Source organism: Polypterus senegalus, chromosome 12, assembly GCF_016835505.1.
Source record: "Polypterus senegalus isolate Bchr_013 chromosome 12, ASM1683550v1, whole genome shotgun sequence".
NCBI lineage: Eukaryota > Metazoa > Chordata > Cladistia > Polypteriformes > Polypteridae > Polypterus > Polypterus senegalus.
The window spans coordinates 10,866,429-10,888,466 of NC_053165.1; the positions used below are offsets into that span (position 1 = coordinate 10,866,429).

The following is a 22,038-nucleotide window of genomic DNA, read 5'->3' on the forward strand; positions in this document are numbered from 1 at the left end:
CACTGTGGGTAGAGAAAGAGACAACATTGTTAGCGGCAGCACCACCTGTAGTCCTGGTGGGTTAGGACATACCTTGACTGAGCCTGAGAGAAGCATGCATGACAGTATATTACATATTTACTGTACCAAATAATCTTATTCATACAATAAGTGCAACTACACCAGACCACACATTTTTTCATAACTTTGGTTTCCTGAAAAATTGTTGGTGATTATGATAGACAGCTTCAAGCTGAACTCAAATATCATTTCAGAATTCACCGTATGAGGGAAATTGGAGAAACTTGACGTGAACTTTTGTTGAATTTAATGTGTTTAAACACATTAAGATGCCGGCACATTGCATTAGGTCAACTCAACTGAAAAAGTTTTCTGCTGATTTTCATTTGGGTTCAGCCTCTGAGGCTTCTCATTGTAATATTATTATTATTATTATTATATCATGCCTTTATATCTCTCTATCATATACTGCTTTTCATATCTATGTCTATTGTTTAGTGCAAATCCTGCTGACTACGCCAAATGCTTTGTTATAGAGTCAGTACACAATTCATCCAAGGTTGCTATCTATCTATCTATCTATCTATCTATCTATCTATCTATCTCTATTACATAGTGCCTTTCATATCTATCTATCTAATTATCTATCTATCTATCTATCTAATGGCAACACTACCTGTCTTTAGCGCAAATCCTGCTGACTATGCCAAATGCTTTGTTATAGAGTCAGTCCACAATTCATCCAAGGTTGCTATCTATCTATCGATTTATGGGCTAGCGACAGGAAGGGGCGGGGTCAGTTACCCTCACTGGGTGTCTTTTGGTCATTGTGGAGGGAAAGAGAGAGGACATGACTGGCGCCAACGCCCCCTCTTGTCCCAGAGGGATACAACATACCTCAGACGAGCCCTGAAAATGATCCTGTGGTGCGCGTTTGTGACAACGGACTTCTGATCTTCTTTTGGGATTTGATTATTGGTTTGGATGTTACCGTCTTTGAGTCGTCCCTTTTAGAAAACCTTTTGAACTTTGCCTTCTCTGTTTTTGAATTCTCTTGTAATTTAAAAAAATGCTGTTTAGGGCATCTATCTATCTATCTATCTATCTATCTATCTAACTATCTATCTATTATATAGTGCCTTTCATTTCTATCTGTTGTATTCCTTTGTCTTTTCATCACCTGTAGTAACAGGTATCAAATAACAATACCACCTGGAGTTTACCAGCTGATCCCAAAGTAGTAAAACTTTCATCCATCCATTTTGAACAAAGTTTATATTAAATGATCACAAGAAGAAGCTGAATATTGCCCCGGCGTCCCATCCCTGGACGGGATGAATGTCAGTCTCTAGCTGAGCGCCCACACCTTGACATTTTGACATCACTGGTTACTCTAAAATCAATCTCTCCACATGAACCCTGAAGTGGGTACGCAGAAGAGACAACTGGAGTTATGGTGGGCTGTTAGTTATGTTCTGGTGATGATGATGGGCTATTAGTAACCCCAGTAATAATTATTAAAGTTTTTATGAGTGATGATTATGAATTAAAAGGCATCATGAAAATGTATGTCTATGAAAACATGAAAATGGAAACAGTTTGGGTGTCTAACTTAGGGGCTCCTGACACGGCGCACTCTGACTGCCAAAGGACTGCGAGGTTTAAATTCATCAAAGAAATCTCGGCACTGCTTTCTTGCGCTTTGCCTTTCTTCTTCTTTTCTTTGATTGTTTAAAAGGACACAATTGGGATAAAGAAGAATGTGGATGGATGCACTCCGTGACACCCATAGTGTCTCCCCTTTTAAGCCAAGCTATTTAACTCCAAAGTCTGCATCCCCTTTCAGAATAAGCCGTCACAGTTGTATCGTCTCGGCCTGACTTGTGTCTAGACTTTTTGATGTGTTTTCTTTGTGTGAGCAGCTTCAAGATACTCGGTCGGTTCATTTTATTATTTATTGATATTCAGAGTTTCAAAGTTCCTATTCACACACTGTAGATTCTCCAATATAACATGAAATCAAGATCTGAAGGTCCTTAATGTCGGGCTGTCCACCACTCTCCTTGGTCACTCGGTCCATGTATCCTGGGTGAAGCTCTTGGTGGGTTTTCTAGACTGCTGCCTCACAATTCCCAAGGACCAAAACCTGACCGCTTGCTGTGGGAACTTTGCACGTCCTCCCTGTGCCTACATAACGTTTTCTCTATCTCTACCAGGACTTGTGTGTGAGGAGAACTGGTGATTCGAAATTGGAAAAACAATCTGAAAGCTGACATACACTGCCAAGTTGTTTTACCTGCCTCAGGTAAACTCATTTCTGATGGAGGAATCGTCGGAGTGAGTGAGTGAGTGAGTGTGCCCTGCAACAGACTGGCACCCCATCCGGGGTTGGTTCTTGTCCTGCATGCAACGTTGCAACTCCACGGACACAGAATTGCACTGTGGGGTACGGACAACAGGGGTCACATGTACACTAAAGTTCACACTTGGATGTGCTATAACACTGAAAAAAGTATAACACGTAAGTAACACAAATGCAAACATTAATTAGATAAACACAGCAATTGAAAATGTGGTGGAAAATGAGGCCAAAATGAAGTCCGGCGATATTGATACTGACCAGTGAAAAAAGTCTAACATTGATGTTGTTCATTCAACACAAATTTTCTCTTTCAAGCAAGTTAAGATTAGTCATTTAGTGTTGTAGCTTGAAATATTTGGTTTCAGATCTCAACAAAAGTAAAAAAAAATTGTACCAAAGTAAGTTATGGTGGAGGGAATAAACGTAAAAATCCTATTTCAGTAAACCTAATATTTTAGGTTGTTCGTGTGCCGTGTTTGAAGGGTCCTTTGTATTTTCTTCCGAACTTTCCAGCGTGCTGGCTTTCCAACTGTCAAAAAAGAAGAACACTTTCCCGAGTGGAGTGGACGTCTGGTCATTTTCAGCAGCAGACTTTTATAATGGAGGATTTCTGGTAAGTGACCCTGTTTCTCAACTGTTCATTTTAAGTATAAGAACTCGTAATAAGACATACTTTCCAGAAAGCTGTAGAAACGTTTAATAATTTTCTTGTTGTATATTTAAGATTTACACTGCAAAATGCTTCAAATTTGCACTAGATTTTTAAATAAATGTAAAAAGTACAGCATTGGAAAATGTATTGTTCTTAATGTTTCTAATAGCATACAAACAGGTTACGACCAATAAACCATTTAAAATTGTAACAACTTAAAAAATAGATTTACTCATTATTAAACAAGAGAATTGCATCCAATGACTCTAAATGATTTACTTCAACTTAAAAAATAGATTTATTTCAGTATAAAACAAGTGAATTACACCCAATGACTCTAAGTGATTTGACTCAACTTAAAAAATCAAGAAACAAATCATTTAGAGTGATTGAGTTAATTCACTTGTTATATACTGACAGTAAATCTATTTTTTAAGTTGTTACAATTTAAAATGGTTTATTGGTCGTAACCTGTTTTTATGTTATTAGAAATACAGTAATCCCTCCTCGATCGCGCATGTTGACGTTCCAGAACCCCCCGCGATAGATGAAAATCCGCGAAGTAGAAACCATACAGTATGTTTGTATGGTTATTTTTATATATTTTAAGCCCTTATAAACTCTCCCACACTCTTATAAATATTTCCTGCACAGTTATACAGCATAAACCCTTTGTATTCTCTTAGATATTAGGTAAGATTCATTGAAATTATGTATGTAAACACACTGTATATATACAGTAAAACCTAAATATTATTTTAAAGATATCGAGTGTCTTCGATATCACATATGTCACAGACATTACGATAGACAGGCCACCAGCAATAAATACGTACAATGCAAGAAACTTTTTATACAGTAAATGAGTGACACTAAACTTAACCTTAGTATGTACATGTACTAAGTACTGTAAGTAGAACAACAACAACAACATTTATTTCTATAGCACATTTTCATACAAACAGTAGCTCAAAGTGCTTTACATATTAAAGAATAGAAAAATGAAAGACACAATTATAAAACAAAATAAATCAGCATTAATTAACATCGAATAAGAGTAAGGTTCAATGGCCAGGGGGGACAGAAAAAACAAAAAAACTCCAGACGGCTGGAGAAAAAATAATATATATGAATGTACTAAGTACTATAAGTACTGTAAGTAGAAAATTAATTATGGTTACTCACCAACAATGACACGACGACTTGTCCGATAACAATGAGTTTAATTTTACTGCACAACAAAGGAGAGCGTTACAGCTCTTCTAAAGGAGCATCTTTAGGTGACTGTGTAGCACCGCCATTGTTCTTCTAACTGGCAGTCTTTAATCCAAATCCCTAAAGCAGATTTCATCCGGACTATCGCCTTATTACATCCACTTACAACTCGTTTTGCGCCCTGGTTAAAGGACACTGCGGCCGTAGATCTTATATTCTTTTCCTCCTTTTTAAATAAAAAGAATTGAAGCCTCATTGATGCCATAATGGCGTCCTACAGCGGTGTAGCTTTTCCCTTCCTTCAACATATCCAACACTTTTTCCTTTTCGGCAATCGTTAGCATCTTCCGTTGGCGCTTGGGCACGGCCCCTGAAGCAGTAGCAGGAGCAGATTGTTTTGGAGCCGTAACGAAGGGCTTGACTACGCGCAAAGATAAACACAAATGTTAACTCTTTACACAGCGGAACACGTTGATGCTGAATGAGCGAGACGAGTCTTCCTGGTTAATGCCGCGGAATCGAATTTGGCGCTCTTTCGCTGAGCCAATCAGCACACAGGAACTTAACTGCGTACTCTGATTGGTTAGCTTCTCAGCCATCCGCCAATAGCGTCCCTTGTATGAAATCAACTGAGGAAGCATGAACCGGAAGTAAAAAGACCCAATATCCGCAGAAACCCACGAAGCAGCGAACAATCCACGTTATATATTTAGATGTACTTATATATAAAATCCGCGACAGAGTGAAGCCGCAAAAGTCCAAGCACTATATAGTGAGGATTACTGTATTATGAACATAACACATTCCAAGGCTGCACTTTTTACATTTATTTTAAAATCGAATGCAAATACATGAGCATTTTGCAGTGTAAATCTAAAATATACAAGAAAATTATTAAACGTTTCTACAGCTTTCTTGAAAGTATGTTTTATTACAAATTCTTATACTAAAAATGAACAGTTGAGAAACAGGGTCACTTACCAGAAATCCTCCGTTATAAAAGTCTGCTGCTGAAAATGACCAGACTTGTATCGCCACGTCCACTCCACTCAGGAAAGTGTTCTTCTTTTTTGACAGTTGGAAAACCAGCACGCTGGAAAGTTCACCCAGAAGAAAATACAAAGGACCCCTCAAACACGGCACACGAACAACCTAAAATATTAGGTGAACTGAAATGGGGTTTTTATGTTTATTCCCTCCACCATAACTTACTTTGGTACAAACTCATTTTTTTACTTTGATTGAGATCTGAAACCAAATATTTCAAGCTACAACACTAAACGACTAATCTTAAGTTGCTTGAAAGAGAAAATTTACGTTGAATGAACAACATCAATGTTAGACTTTTTTCAGTGCATCACAGAGTATAGGGACGGTGCTTTGAATCTCTGCCCCCTCAGTTACAATTTGATAATCATGGCCCGCCGCTCAGTAAGCTTACTGCCCTTCTTGGTTGTCATAGAAACCCCCCTTGTGTCATATTATCCCATATTGTATTGCCAATCAGTGATTAGGGCAGTTTGAATTTTCTTGGTACAATCATCATGTTGGTCTTAAAATGTCTGAAGTGTGGCTATTCGAATAAGGAAAACCGAAGAACGTCCGTATTTTTAGGAGAGTCACAGAGATTTTCTCCATTTCTCTTAGCACACAGACAGCAAAATGAAAGAGGGGTTGCTTATGAGAATAAACTACACGTCGTAATCAAATAAGTCAAGGAGGTAGGATTAAGGCACCTCAGTGTGACAAGGGAGCAGCTGGGGTAGGTGGCGGGTGCCAAAGCCGCTGACGCTCAGGATGTGTACGAGAGCGTAAAGGCGACTGTGCTTAAGACGCGAACACAAGCTGGTACCGAGACATTGGGTGGGCTTGGGTGCGCCGTGACATGGCAGTCGTCAGCCTGCAAGCATTGTTTCTTGTGCGTAATTAGCGGGTACTGTGCTGCGTTCTAGAATTTCAAGTGTCCTTTTTAGAGAATATTAGTTTTTGTTTTCCAACTGTGGTTGGTCAAAACCATGGATGCTAAATCCGCCGATGACGCAGGCCGAATGTATGTTGCTTTATACAAATCTGTGTTTTTAGCAGGGTGTTTTTCACTACTTCTATATATATATATATATATATATATATATATATATATATATATATATATAAATATATATGATTATGTATATATATATATATATATATATATATATATATATATATATATATATATATATATACTCTCACCTTAAGGGTTATTAGGACCACCATACTAATACGGTGTTTGACCCCCTTTCACCTTCAGAACTGCCTTCATTCTACGTGGCATTGATTCAACAAGGTGCTGAAAGCATTCTTTAGAAATGTTGGCCCATATTGATAGGATAGCATCTTGCAGTTGATGGAGATTTGTGGGATGCACATCCAGGGCACGTTCATCCACAAAGATGCTCTATTGGGTTGAGATCTGGTGACTGTGGGGCCATTTTAGTACAGTGAACTCATTGTCATGTTCAAGAAACCAATTTGAAATGATTCGAGCTTTGTGACATGGTGCATTATCTGCTGGAAGTAGCCATCAGAGGATGGGTACATGGTGGTCAGGAAGGGATGGACATGGTCAGAAACAATGCTCAGGTAGCTCGTGGCATTTAAACGATGCCCAATTGGCACTAAGGGGCCTAAAGTGTGGCAAGAAAACATCCCCCACACCATTACACCACCACCACCAGCCTGCACAGTGGTAACAAGGCATGATGGATCCACGTTCTCATTCTGTTTACGCCAAATTCTGACTCTACCATTTGAATGTCTCAACAGAAATCGAGACTCATCAGACCAGGCAACATTTTTCCAGTCTTCAACTGTCCAATTTTGGTGAACTCGTGCAAATTGTAGCCTCTTTTTCCTATTTGTAGTGGAGATGAGTGGTTCCCGGTGGGGTCTTCTGCTGTTGTAGCCCATCCGCCTCAAGGTTGTGCGTGTTGTGGCTTCACAAATGCTTTGCTGCATACCTCGGTTGTAACGAGTGGTTATTTCAGTCAAAATTGCTCTTCTATCAGCTTGAATCAGTCGGCCCATTCTCCTCTGACCTCTAGCATCAACAAGGCATTTTCGCCCACAGGACTGCCGCATACTGGATGTTTTTCCCTTTTCACACCATTCTTTGTAAACCCTAGAAATGGCTGTGCGTGAAAATCCCAGTAACTGAGCAGATTGTGAAATACTCAGACCGGCCCGTCTGGCACCAACAACCATGTCACGCTCCAAATTGCTTAAATCACCTTTCTTTGCCATTCTGACATTCAGTTTGGAGTTCAGGAGATTGTCTTGACCAGGACCACACCCCGAAATGCATTGAAGCAACTGCCATGTGATTGGTTGATTAGATAATTGCATTAATGACAAATTGAACAGGTGTTCCTAATAATCATTTAGGTGAGTGTATAGGGTTAGTGTTAGTGTTAACCCTAATCCTAAACCTAATCCTAACCCTATATATATAAATCTACTCTCTATATATATATACTCTCCCCAGTCCTTCCATACTCAGGGGGTCTTGGCCGGGTAAGGGCTCCGGCTGTCCGCCACACAGGATTAGTCCCAAGAGAGGGACCAACTCCAGAGGTGATGCCATTCGTTCAGAGGCAGACGTAAGCGCACATGCACGCTGGCTGGCATGGAACTGTGTGTCAAACTAACCCTCCCATGGAAGGACAACTGGAGTACCTGGAGCAGTGGCACCTGACATAGGAAAAGCATGCAAACGGCACATGGAGAGCACCCACGCCGGAGCTGTAAGGCCGCAGAATTAGCTGCTGTGCCACTATAAATAGAAAAAAGAAGACTTTGTTATTGTTAAATTCTTGTTTTTCCATTTGAAAGCTCTGCCATGTTCTGTATAGGTGATGTAAGGATTATCCGTAAAGTCCTATTACAGAATTATTCATTCTGTTTACCTTCATTCTCTCAGAACAGAAGCCACACTCTCTTCCAGGCTAAGCCCCCAGCCCTCCCGTGTGAAATGGAGTCCATAGAATTAAAGCCTATTGGTTTTGTGTTTCATACACAACTGTAAATTATAAGCATACATGAATAAAATCTGCCTGTATAAAAATTGATTGGCGTAGGTGGATTAGATGGGCAAAATAAAAAAAAAATACCAATGTATCTACTGTAGCATTGAATAAAGCAAATTCTCTGTGTACAGATTTCAGAAGTGGAAACACTCGGTTCAGTTCACCTTAACAAAACTCTCCAAAATCCAAATGTCTACTGCCTTACAACCGGTGTCCATCTTGACTAGATGATGGGCACAGAATGACACCGGATGGCCCGCCACTCAATCGCAGGGCACCCTCACAGACAATGGGCAGGTTAGGGGCACCAATCAAGCATGCCTTGGAAAATGAGAGGAAGATGACAAGAGAGTGGCCAAGTGCCCACTCCACACGAAATGCCCAGTGGTCTCTGAAGCCGTGAGCCATTTGTGAGGTCAAGTATTGACGTTGGATGAGAAGACGTGCCTCACAATCGCCCTTCCAGGTCATCTCAAAGGGGTTCAGTAGGAGTTGAGGTCAGGGGTCTACACAGACCACTCCAGTACCTTTATGTCTTTGTGGACCTGGCTTAGTCGTGCTGGAACCAAAAGAGGACAAAGTTAGAAACACACAATTGTCTAATGCTGTAGCATTGACAGTACCCTTAACTGGAGAGCAAGGGGCCTAGACCCAAACCTTGACCAATACTCCTCCTCCACTAAACTGTCCCACTGTAGCATGCCACCAAGCCAGGACTCTGTGAAAACATCTGATGAGATCAGGCCATTCTGCTGTGGCAGGCAGCTGGCGTCCATGCCCAGCCGGGACGCCCCTGCACACTGTATTCAGGGGGAGCAGCCCTGGACAGTGCAATACCTACCCCTGGACACTAGATGGCCGCCCCCCCTGGGCTGGTGTAGTGCCTCGGTTTCCCACAGGGCTCCCTGGGAATTGGAGTTGGGGGCAGCCCTGTTGGGTCCTGCAGATACCGCCAGGGGGTGCTGTGTTTGGGACTCCTGAGCCCGTGTGGGCAACAGATTCGTCACACCCAATTAATTTTACTGAATCAGCCCGCAATCTAGGTGTTATCTTTGACTCTAGCATGTCATTTAAAGCGCATATTACAAAGTCGTCCAAAACATGTTTTTTCCATCTTAAAAATGTTAGGAAATTAAGGCGCTTTCTAAATAAACAGGATTGTGAGAAATTAATTCATGCATTTATCTCTAGTAGGATTGACTACTGCAATGCGGTGTTCACTGGCTGTTCAAACTGTTCTCTATACAGCCTCCAGTTAATCCAAAATGCCGCTGCAAGAATTATTACAAGAACAAGAAAATATGAACACATAACCCCAGTTCTTAAATCCTTACACTGGCTCCCAGTTAAGTTTAGGGCAGATTTCAAAATCCTCCTTTTAACATATAAAGCATTAAATGGCCAAGGTCCGGCTTACTTGTCTGAACTTATCATGACTTACAAACCTGAGCGCATTAAGATCTCAAGATGCTGGTCTGCTTAGGATTCCAAGGATTAATAAAATAACAGTGGGAGGTCGAGCTTTTAGTTACAGGGCCCCTAAACTGTGGAATGGTCTTCCTGCTTCCATAAGAGATGCCCCTTCAGTCTCAGCCTTTAAATCTCGGCTGAAGACTCACTACTTCAGTTTAGCATATCCTGACTAGAGCTGCTGATTAACTGTACAGACTGCATCTCTGTTGTTAGTCATTAGCACTATAACATAAGTAACATGATAATTATATTTGAATACTAACCCTCACCTATTCTGTTTCTTTTCTCGGTACCCAAATGTGGCAATTGGTGCCACGGCCCACTTGCCAAGTTGTTTGCCTGCCTATGGTAAAGTCATCCCTGATGGAGGATCACAGGAATCATGGGAAAGAGGGTCCTTTCATCGGAGCAACGTTTCAGCCGTGGCATGGCCAAATGGGGAGGCAGCTAGATGGATGAGGTCTCCAGGACTCTAAAAATATCCAAACCTAATTATGTCATATCAACTACTGTGAAACCGTACTTCTAAAATTTTTATTATTATGCTGTCTTAAGGAATTGTTCTGTTCTGTGTATTGTATTGTATTGACCCCCTACTTTTGACACCCACTGCACGCCCAACCTACCTGGAAAGGGGTCTCTCTTTGAACTGCCTTTCCCGAGGTTTCTTCCATAAAAGGTTTTTTTTTGGGAGTTTTTCCTTGTCTTCTCAGAGAGTCAAGGCTGGGGGGCTGTCAAAAGGCAGGGCCTGTTAAAGCCCATTGCGGCACTTCCTGTGTGATTTTGGGCTATACAAAAATAAACTGTATTGTATTGTATTGTACCTGGAAGTGCCGCCGGATCTTGGTGATCAGACACCTGGAGCACTTCCAGGTGACCTATAAAAGGGAGCCAGCAACCACCACTCATCGGCCAGAGTCAGGTGGAGGAGGACAAGGTTGCGAGGGAGGAGTGGTGGTGCCAAGGAAGAGAAGAGTGCTTGTGCTGTACTGGTGTTTGGGACTGTGTTGTGGCTGGGGGGAGTACGGGGAAGACGTGCCCTCCAGCTGAAGAGTAATAAAAGTCTTTTTCTTTTACACGTGCCTCCCGTGTCCAATCTGTGTCGGGTCAGGCGCTATAATGAGTCTTATCACACTGCCTAACAAAGATGGCCGGTCCCGGCCACCTAACCATGTGCCCAGCTCCCTAATAGTAGATCCCAACTACCATGATCTTAAAGAAGATGGTGCAAGATCAATGTTGATGTGGGATTAAAGTCATTTCTGTTTTTCTTTTGTTTTCCTTTCCTCCTTTCCTCTGTCTGACCCCCATCTCTTTTTTTTTAGGACAAGAGCGAATCGGGAAAGACTCTCATTACGAGCAGGAGGGGAAGGTGCAGTTTGTGATCGACGCCGTTTATGCGATGGCGCACGCCTTGCACAACTTGCACAGGGATCTCTGTCCGGAATACTCGGGGGTCTGTCCTGACATGGAGATCGCCGGAGGGAAAAAACTACTCAAGTATATCCGCAATGTGAGTTTTAATGGTAAGTGGAATCGCTTTCCTCATAGTCTTTCGCATTTTGTACAAAAAAAAAAATGTAACAAAAATACTCAAAATAGTAAAACGAGACAATCCGAAGGTGAGCAAGTCCCGATACACAGTCCGTCAATGACAGTGCGCCTATTATCAGCAAAATCAGTAAATTCACATGAAAAAGCAGCACATGGAGTGAATGGTCTCATCTTGTGTGTTCTTCTGTGTACTTTGTACTGGGTCCCCATTCTGGCTGACTTGTAAAATGAGAAGGGGGTCCCAGTAGGTGTGACGTTCAGGGCGGACCCTTCTCTTGGGGGTTGCACTCACAGCGTACACTGGAGAACATACGAGAGGAGACGTTTCTGCTAATATTCCTTGGTAGGAGCAGCTTTAGACAAAAAGTAGATGCAACTGCGTGAATAGGAGTCCAAAAGGTTTGAAAAGCACGTTGTATTTTAGGGTGGCACAGTGGCGCAGTGGGTAGCGCTGCTGCCTTGCAGTTAGGAGACCCGGGTTCACTTCCCAGATCATTCCTGCATGGAGTTTGCATGTTCTCCCCGTGTCCCCGTTTGGCGATTCTAAATTGTCCCTAGTGTGTGTGTGTGCCCTGCGGTAGGTTGGCGCACTGCCCGGGGTTTGTTTCCTGCCTCGCGCCCTGTGTTGGCTCGGATTGGCTCCAGCAGACCCCCATGACCCTGTGTTTAGGATATAGCGGTATGGATGGATGTTGTATTTTGCGAGATCTCCTTCCAGTCTTGTTTCAATCTCTTTCAAGACATCAGTTTGTTAACTTCTTATTGGACTGATGCCTTTCCCTGAGGTCGCTTACACCACTTGAAATACGACTGGCCTGCATTTCTTCCAATTGGAGCACAGGAAGATGAAGTGACTTTCTCGTGGTCACGTGGTGTCAGAAGTGGGATTTTTAAACCACAGTCTCAGGGTTCGAAGTTCACAGTATTAACCGCAATGCCACACTGCCTGTTTTTTTCTTCTAGAAAGAGAATTATCTAATGGGAGCACAACAATAGAAATTAGAGCAACTAATAGTATTATTCTGAAATAAGGACTGCGGTTTTCTAATCATGGTAAACATAAGAAATTTGACAAACGACAGGGGGTCATTCAGTCCATCAAGCTTGATTGTTGCGCTCTTAGCCAAGCTGTCCCCATGTCTCATCCAGATCCTTCTTAAAGATTGCCAGTGACATGCAATGGCTGCACATTGAAAGTGACAATACATTCATGATCGACGAATATAATCAACAACACTAACAGAGTCCAAGAAAAAAATAAAAAGGTTTGAAAAGCATGTTGCATTTTACGAGATCTCCTTTCAGTCCTATTTTCATTTCTTTTAAGACATCAGATTTTGAACTTCTTATCAGACTGATGCCTTTCCCCGACGTGGCCTACACCACTTGAGATACGACTGGCCTGCATTTCTTCCATACAGAAAGATGAAGTGACTTTTTCGTGGTCACGTGGTGTCAGAAGTGGGATTTTATAGCACAGCCTCAGGGTTTGAAGTATTAATGGCTGTGCCACACTGCCTTTCTTTTCTTCCAGAACGAGTCTCATCTAATGGGAGCACAGCCATATAAATCAGAGCAACTCATAGTGTTATTCCGAAGCAAAGACTACAGTTTTGTAATCATAGTAAACATAAGAACATAAGAAATTTGACAAAGGAGAGGGGGTCATTCAGTCCATCAAGCTTGATTGTTGAGATCTTAGGCAAGCTGTCCCCATGTCTCATCCAGATCCTTCTTACAGATTTCCAGTGACATGCAATGGCTGCACATTGAAAGTGACAATACATTCATCACTAACAGAGTCCAAAGAATGGCTGCAAAACCATGACAGACCATTTAATGGTGGGGTAGAACTTTCATTTTGGTGCATCCACCATTAGAACATTAGGAAAAGTTTGAGGAGAACTGACCATTCAGCCCAGTACAACCCATCTATCCTGTCGAGCTAATTCACCTTTGTTTTGAAGGTCCATAAACTCCGACCGTAGAGCACACAGCTTGGTCACTTGTTCCACGTGTCTATGCTTCTCTGTGAGAAGAAAAACATTCTACAGTTTGCACAGTTTACCCTTAAACAAGTTTCCAACCTCGCCCCCGGTTCTTGATGAGTTCATTTTAAAGTCACCGTCTCCATCCACAGGACCAATTCTCTTTGTAATTTTAAGCACTTCAATCACGTCACCTCACTGACGCAGCTCATACCCCATTGCTCTTCTTTGGACTTTCTCCAGTGTTTCTGTGCCTTTCTTGTAGTATGGAGACCAAACCTGCACCCAGTTCTCCAGGTGAGGTCTTACTAAGCTTGGACTGTTGAGTCCATCAGGCCCGTTCGTTTCCCTAATAGCTACTCCGTCCCAGCATCTCATCCAGATTCTTCTTACAGCAAAAGTTATCAGGGTTTCTACTTCCACTCCATGACTCCCACATTTCTTTAACTGTCTTCAGTCTTAAGTCCTCAGCCCCTAACCAGATAAATGTGATCTTACTGACACAACTCATACCCCATTGCTCATCTTTGGACTTTCTCCAGTGTTTCTGTGCCTTTCTTGTAGTATGGAGACCAAACCTGCACCCAGTTCTCCAGGTGAGGTCTAACTAAGCTTCAACCGTTGAGTCCATCAAGCCCATTCTTTTCACTAATCGCTACGCCGTTCCAACATCTCATTCAGATTCTTCTTAAAAGTTGTCAGGATGTTAAATTCCCTTCCCCTCAACAGATAAAGGTGACCTCACTGACGCAGCTCATTCCTCATTGCTATTCTTTGGACTTTCTCCAGGGTTTCTATGCTTTACTTGTAACATAGAGACCAAACCTGCACCCAGTTCTCCAGGTGAGGTCTTACTAAGCTTCAACCGTTGAGTCCATCAGGCGCGTTTGTTTCGCTAATAGCTATGCTGTCCCGACATCTCATCCAGATTCTTCTTAAAAGTCGTCAGGGTTTCTACTTCCACTCCACAACTCCCACATTTCTTTAACTGTTTCCAGTCTTAAATTCTCTTCCCCTCACCAGATAAAGGTGACCTCATTGACACATCTCATACTCCATTGCTCGTCTTTGGACTTTCTCCAGGGTTTCTGTGCCTTTCTTGTAATATGGAGACCAAACTTGCACCCAGCTCCCCAGACGAGGTCTCACCAGTGTGCTACTAAGGTTAAGCATAACCTCCTTGACTTGAGATGGTCTCCTCCCAGCTCTCATAATACTCATCATTTTTCATAGTTTTGATTGTTGGGAACCCGTTTGGAAACAATTTGAATTTATTTTCATTTTCCCATTTATTGTTTAACCGTATGTGACCTGAGTTACGAGTCATGTGACCACGATCGTTGCACCAGTGAGCAGTGTAAATACGACAGCAAGTAGGCCAAGTGTTGGGTTCGTTTCGGTTTCCTTCTATTTTTCAACTTTCACTTTCGAGTTTTGGTTTGCCCCCAGGGCTTTGGTTAACGCATGGGCACACTAGGCAGTTGCCCAGTTGCCCCAAGAGCATAGGAGCCCACGTTTTTTTCTGATGCCTATGTATGTTTCTGTTTTGCTATCAAAACAGGGACCCCAGTGCTCTACTTTGCCAAGGGGGATTATGATGCTGTTAAGATGGCCCTGTTTCACGATCTACTGTATTTGTTTTGATCTTGCCTGGCACTGACAGCAATTCGAGTTCACGTTATTATCTCCTGCTCCTTTCGCCTCTCACAATAAATAAAACCAGACCCTCCGTCTCATCGTTGCCGGCACGCCATACCACCATTGAAGGGGAGATGAGCAGAAGGGAATGATAGATGAGCCCCGGGTCTCCAGCAAACTAAACCGTGAAGCACGAGGTGCAAACCTGCATTGTTTTTCTAGCTTTCCTTAAAGGAGACCAAGATCAAAAAAATCGATTTGTAAAAAGATTTATTTTTTTTTTCAAAAAGGGTGCATTCATCAATATTTTGTATTTATTTTCAGGCTCCTTACCTTTATAACAGGCAATTACTTGACAGTAAAGATTATGTTATTCTCTGTTCGTCTGTGACAGGCCTGTAATTGCAGATGCTTTCAGGCCCGACGTGACCAAATATTGAATTTCCTTCTCATTTTTTCTCTCCTGTCCTTAGGCAGTGCGGGCACGTCTGTGATGTTCAATAAAAATGGCGACGCACCTGGACGCTATGACCTTTTTCAGTACCAGATCACGAACACAAGCACCCCAGGATACCACGTGATTGGCCAGTGGACCGATGACCTGCAGCTCAATGTATGTGCAAAAAATGATCTTTGGTGCAATCGATCGTTTATGAAATCTTGGGGCTGCTACAACTTTTGTGTGTTACTTACAATCTGCTTTCATTTTTTTAGACTGGTTTTTCTGGTTTCTTTTCTTACCGTTTCGGGTTTTTCAATATTCAGATTTTAATTCTGAGGTTTTCTTTTATTCAAAATGTATTCAAAGTTTGTTGTGCATTTATGTATTTAGTATGTATTTCTAGTTGATATTTGTTATACTTCCTGTCGTTTGTGTGCAAAGCCTGGGGCGGGTGGGCCCTCCTGCTGCGGCAGCCATGGGACCACCCCAGCCCAATATAAACTACGAGAACCCTCAGTACTGGTGCTGGGACATGGCTTCTGCTTTTGTTGTTCACATGTACCTTTCTTGTTGTTAAGATTTAAATTGGAGGCTGTTGTAAATATTCTTTTTAAATCTTTGTTTGATGGTGTGGTCGCGCAAGGAATGGCAATTCCACACGATAAACATCGGGACGCTCGATGGCACAGTTACCATAAACAGCTTAAAATATGGCAGCCTCTCCAAGGCTTCTCTCTCTGTCTCTGTTTGTCAGGCTGCTGAGCTCCGTCTTGTGGGTGGCTTGGTCTGCAGAATGGCACCTCCTTACAGCAGGCTGGGAATTTATGGGCTAGCGACAGGAAGGGGCGGGGTCAGTTACCCTCACTGGGTGTCTTTTGGGCATTGTGGAGGGAAAGAGAGAGAGGGGGATACAACATACCTCAGATGAGCCCTGAAAAAGATCCTGTGGTGCGCGTTTGTGACAACGGACTTCTGATCTTCTTTTGGGATTTGATTATTGGTTTGGATGTTGCCCTCTTTGAGTCGTCCCTTTTAGAAAACATTTTGAACTTTGCCTTCTCTGTTTTTGAATTCTCTTGTAATTTAAAAAAATGCTGTTTAGGGCATCTATCTATCTATCTATCTATCTATCTATCTATCTATCTATCTATCTATCTATCTATCTATCTATCTATCTATCTATCTATCTATCTATCTATTATATAGTGCCTTTCATTTCTAGCTATTGTATTCCTTTGTCTCTTCATCACCTGTAGTAACAGGTATCAAATAACAATACCACCTGGAGTTTGCCAGTTGATCCCAAACTAGTAAAACTTTCATCCATCCATTTTGAACAAAGTTTGTATTAAATGATCACAGGAAGAAGCTGAATATTGCCTGGGCGTCCCATCCCTGGACGGGATGAATGTTAGTCTCTAGCTGAGCGCCCACACCTTGACATTTTGACATCACTGGTTACTCTAAAATCAATTTCTCTCTCTCTCTCTCTCTCTCTCTCTCTCTATCTATCCATCCTGCCGACTACACTAAAATAAAAATTATCTGTCTATCTATTACATAGTGCTTTTCATATCTCTATCTATCTATCTATCTATCTATCTATCTATCTATCTATCTATCTATCTATCTATCTATCTATCTATCTATCTATCTATCTATCATATCCTGCCTACTACACTACAATCTAGTTATCTATCTATCTATCTATTGTGGAGGCTGGCCAGGACACAGACAGGTAGTCCATTTCACCCAACACACATTTATTCATCAGTCCACACTATATACAAAGGTGCCACACAAACCCCCAAAGTCCTGGCCACACAACGCCTTACTTTCTTCAGGCCGCCTCCTTGCCTCCTCCAGCAAGCTCAGTCCACTCCACTCCCGACTTTCACCTCGAATGAAGGGAGGCGGCCCCTTTTATCCACACCCGGATGTGCTCCAGGTGCTTCCCGGCAATCTCCCACCGACACACCCCCGTGAGGCAGGAGTGCCGGCTGTATCCCCAGAAGCACTCCGGGTGTCCCAGCTCCTCTTCCCCCCAGCACTTCCTGGTGTGGCGGAAGTGATGAGGTACAGGGCTCCAAAGGCATCTATCTATCTATCTATCTATCTATCTATCTATCTATCTATCTATCTATCTATCTATCTATCTATCTATCTATCTATCTATCTATTATATAGTGCCTTTCATATCTATCTATCTATCTATGTATATTATATAGTGCTTTTCATATCTATCTATCTATCTATCTATCTATCTATCTATCTATCTATCTATCTATCTATCTATCCTGCCGACTATTTTAAAATTAAACTGATTTATCTATCTGTAATAAGGTGCCTTTCATATCTATATAATTGCACTTACAGTTGACTGGGGTTCAGATTTAGCAGAGCAGAAATTTCACCTACTGACTTGTGGCACAGGTGGCATCGTATGGCAGTCACCGAGCTCTTCTATTGCCCGTGTTTGTCGATGGAGATTGCACGGCTGTGCGTTTGATTTTATGCACCTCTTAACAGGTGGTGTGACTGAATTCAGTCATTCGGAGGGTTGTCTGCACACTTTTGGCCATGTCTTGTATCTATAGTGCCTTTCACATCTCTCTCTCTGTCTGTCTCTGGCACAGTTTCCATGCACATGAGAGACGTATAAGAAAACACGTCATTTCTGTTCACACTTGGCATGCAATAGCCTGCTAGGATAGAGCAACTGCTGACCTTGCAGTACCAGAGCTGTGAGAACGTCTTTAAAATTCAGTGCAAATGCAAAACCAGTCAGTTTGGCACTGTATAAATAATAATTTATCCACGTCAACTTTATTTCCATCTGGTCACCCTCTGTAACTGAAACTCAGGCTTTTATCGGAAAAGCTGTCTCCAGGAAAGGAGGGACGGAGGTTGGTGGTAATGGTGGCTCAGTCCCTCCTCCGGTCACATTCTCTGTTGGCGCATGTCTGTTTATTACTGGGGGGTGGCAGGGAGGGTAAAGGCACCGCGGCATTGAGTGTTCACCCGAACTGAAGTATTTTACTCAATTGCTATGAATTTTCAAAGGGGATGCCCAGCAACAGCGTGGTGCTCATGTTCTGATTCTACCGTCCTTTATGTCAATAGGCTGCTGTGCTGTGTGCCTAACTGAGGCCTAACCCTGCAACATGCCTGGCACAATACGCGAAAGGGAATAAGTATGAAGACTCAGAAACAATCCTGTAGTCATTATGATTTGTAACGGCTTTGATATGAAAGGGGCGCCTAAGTCTCAGGGCCAGTTTATACTTCACGCTCAGAACGCATATGCATCATGGCTGCCATGTGTTCCCAGCGTTCACTTGACGTATGCTCTGAGCAGGTCCTCAGAAATTAACATGACTCGTGTGCAAGTTGCAGTCCCAGCTAAAAATCGGGGGGTGCAGTGTGATCAAGTCGGGACGTGACATCAGAGTCTCTTTTTATAACTACATGTGATAGAAAGCCGCTTTGCGGATCCTACGAGATCGATGTGCGCACTTCAATGTTTGATGAATGGTTCGATGTGGTGAAGCAAAATGCCAACATACAGATGCATCCGTGGTGTTTTTATATTCAAGCGTCGCATATTCTCCATCGTAATAATACATTTTAAAGGTCTCACATACCATCTTTGGTGCCATCTATTTTTTTTTTTTTTTTAGAACTTTCACAACAGCAACAGAATGTGCGGCGGCGTGTTTGGGCCACAGAGAAAAAAAAAAGTTAGGGGCACAGTGAAGTGATTAAAGGGGAAATTTTGGTTTTAATCTCAAAATGTCCACTTTAATCTCATAGTTTATTTTATCATTGAAGTAGACCGTAAACGTCATCTTAAAACCGACCCAGCTGTTAATCGCTACAAGCTACTGGGGCTTCCTACTGAACTGACAGCAGCAACAATCTGCAATCGCCACACAGAACACCTTCTTCTTCTTCTTCTTCTTTCAGCTGCTCCTGTTAGGGGTTGCCACAGCAGATCATCTTCTTCCATATCTTCCTGTTCTCGTCATCTTGTTCTGTTACACCCGTCACCGTCATGTCCTCTCTCACCACATCCATAAACCTTCTCTTAGGTCCTCCTCTTCTCCTCTTCCCTACCAGCTCTATCCTTAGTACCCTTCTCTCATTATACCCCTCATCTCTTCTCTCACATGTCCAAACCAACACAATCTCGCCTCTCTGACTTTGTCTCCCAACCATCCCACCAGAGCTGACCCTCTAATGTCCTCATTTCTAATCCTGTCCATCCTCGTCACACCCAATGCAAATCTTACCATCTTTAACTCTGCCACCTCCAGCTCTGTCTCCTGTGCCACCGTCTCCAGCCCATATAACACAGCTGGTCTGACTACCATCCTGTAGACCTTCCCTTTCACTCTTGCTGGTACCCGTCTGTCACAAATCACTCCTGACACTCTTCTCCAGCCATACCATCCTGCCTGCACTCTCTTCTTCACCTTCTCTTCCACAATCCCCATTACCCTGTACTGTTGATCCCAAGTATTTAAACTCATCCACCTTTGCCTCCTCTACTCCCTCAACCTCACTGTTCCACTGAGCTCCCTCTCATTCACACACATGTATTCTGTCTTGGTGGTCCTACTGACCTTCATTCCTCTCCTCTCATATCTCCACCTCTCCAGGGTCTTCTCAACCCACCCTCTACTTTCCCTACAGATCACAATGTCATCAGCAAACATCACAGTCCATGGGGACTCCTGTCTAATCTCGTCTGTCAACCTGTCCATCACCATTGCAAATAAGAAAGGGCACAGAGCGGATCCCTGATGTGATCCCACCTCCGTCACTCCTACCGCAGTCCTCACCACGGTCACATTACATTAAATGTATGATGTTCCAGCTCTCTGCACATTTAGAATCCTTAGATTTATACCTGATATCACTTTCTTGATGAAATACATTGAAGTATGTTTGTTACAATTTACAGATAAGTCGTTAACTTCATTTAAATAATGAATACTGTTAATAATTACACAGATGGAGGCAACATGGTGGCACTGCTGCCTCACAGGGAGTCACGTCACTGGTATTCCCTGCCTGGAGTTCTCTTGTTTTCCTGCTAAGTTTCCACTGTGAGCTCCCAAAGATATGCAGATTTGGTGACACCAAAATGACGCCAGTGTGCAGCGTGGAGTGCTTGTGTTCACCTTGCGATGAGCTGATGCCCCGTCCAGGGATTGCTTCTGCCTCATGCCAGATGCTGGCGGGAATGGACACATCCCCAGATTGACGGATTTAATCATTAAACATCCTTTTCAGAGATATTGTGGTAAGTTGTCATTGGAATTTAATGGATGTTCCAGGCAATTCACAACACAGCGAAGCCGAACCTGTTCTCACCGTGATGATCTCTCGCACTGCCACCTGCTGGAATCTTCCCGATTTATGTAAAGTACGCTTGCGAGTATAATTAGACAACGCTTGCTTAGCGGAAGTGTCCGCCGCAGCGTGCGTCACGTCGTGTGAAGTATAACCCCGGCCTAATTGTTCATAGGATGCAAAGATGTTGTCTATATTAAGATTGCTACGTGATTTAATCCCAAATGTTTTCTAGATATTAAAAACTGCATATGTTTGTGAGGGCTGAAAAAGGTGGCTCTCATGCAGAGGTGCCACGGATAAAAGATTCTCCATCTGAAATTACTTCCTGCATTGGTTCCATATTCTGAGTGAGTGAAACACAATTGGGTTGTTAGTATATTGGCGATAACTGGCATTTATTGGGGCACAAAGCAGGGAATATAGAGAAGTACTGCAGGATTGTATTTATATTGCGCACCAGGCCTGAGTATGTTCATCTATTTGTGTCCAGGTTTTTACAGCTTGTATATTTGCCGCCCAGTAATAAAACTGAAAGTCAGGTAGAGCCATGCCACCTTCTGCCTTAGGTCTTTGTAGGGTCGCTCTTTGGATACGTAGATGTTTTAGGTTCCAAATAAATGAGGTTATGGTTGAATCTACAGTTGTGCTTGAAAGTTTGTGAACCCTTTAGAATTTTCTATATTTCTGCATAAATACGACCTAAAACATCATCAGATTTTCACTCAAGTCCTAAAAGTAGATAAAGAGAAACCAGTTAAACAAATGAGACTAAAATATTATACTTGGTCATTTATTTATTAAGGAAAATGATTGAATATTACATATTTGTGAGTGGCAAAAGTATGTGAACCTTTGCTTTCAGCATCTACTGTGACCCCAACTGCAACTAAACGTTTCCGGTAACTTCTGATCATTCCTGCACACGGCTTGGAGGAATTTTCGCCCATTCCTCCGTACAGAACAGCTTCAACTCTGGGATGTTGGTGGGTTTCCTCACATGAACTGCTCGCTTCAGGTCCTTCCACAACATTTCGATTGGATTAAGGTCAGGACTTTGACTTGGCCATTCCAAAACATTCACTTTATTCTTCTTTAACCATTCTTTGGTAGAACGACTTGTGTGCTTAGGGTCGTTGTCTTGCTGCATGACCCACCTTCTCTTGAGATTCAGTTCATGGACAGATGTCCTGACATTTTCCTTTAGAATTCTCTGATATAATTCAGAATTCATTGTTCCATCAATGAAGGCAAGCCGTCCTGGCCCAGATGCAGCACAACAGGCCCAAACC

The 22,038-nt window shown here is 42.5% G+C and overlaps 1 protein-coding gene across 1 annotated transcript in view; it reads left to right on the forward strand.

Annotated features, from left to right (window-relative positions):
* Positions 1-22,038, forward strand: part of LOC120540243 (metabotropic glutamate receptor 7) — a 477,153-nt gene that overhangs the window by 343,709 nt on the left and 111,406 nt on the right. Inside the window, exons 6-7 of the mRNA XM_039770817.1 lie at positions 11,092-11,292; positions 15,420-15,559. Of these exons, the coding sequence (XP_039626751.1) occupies positions 11,092-11,292; positions 15,420-15,559 (341 nt within the window). The remainder of the gene's footprint in view (positions 1-11,091; positions 11,293-15,419; positions 15,560-22,038) is intronic.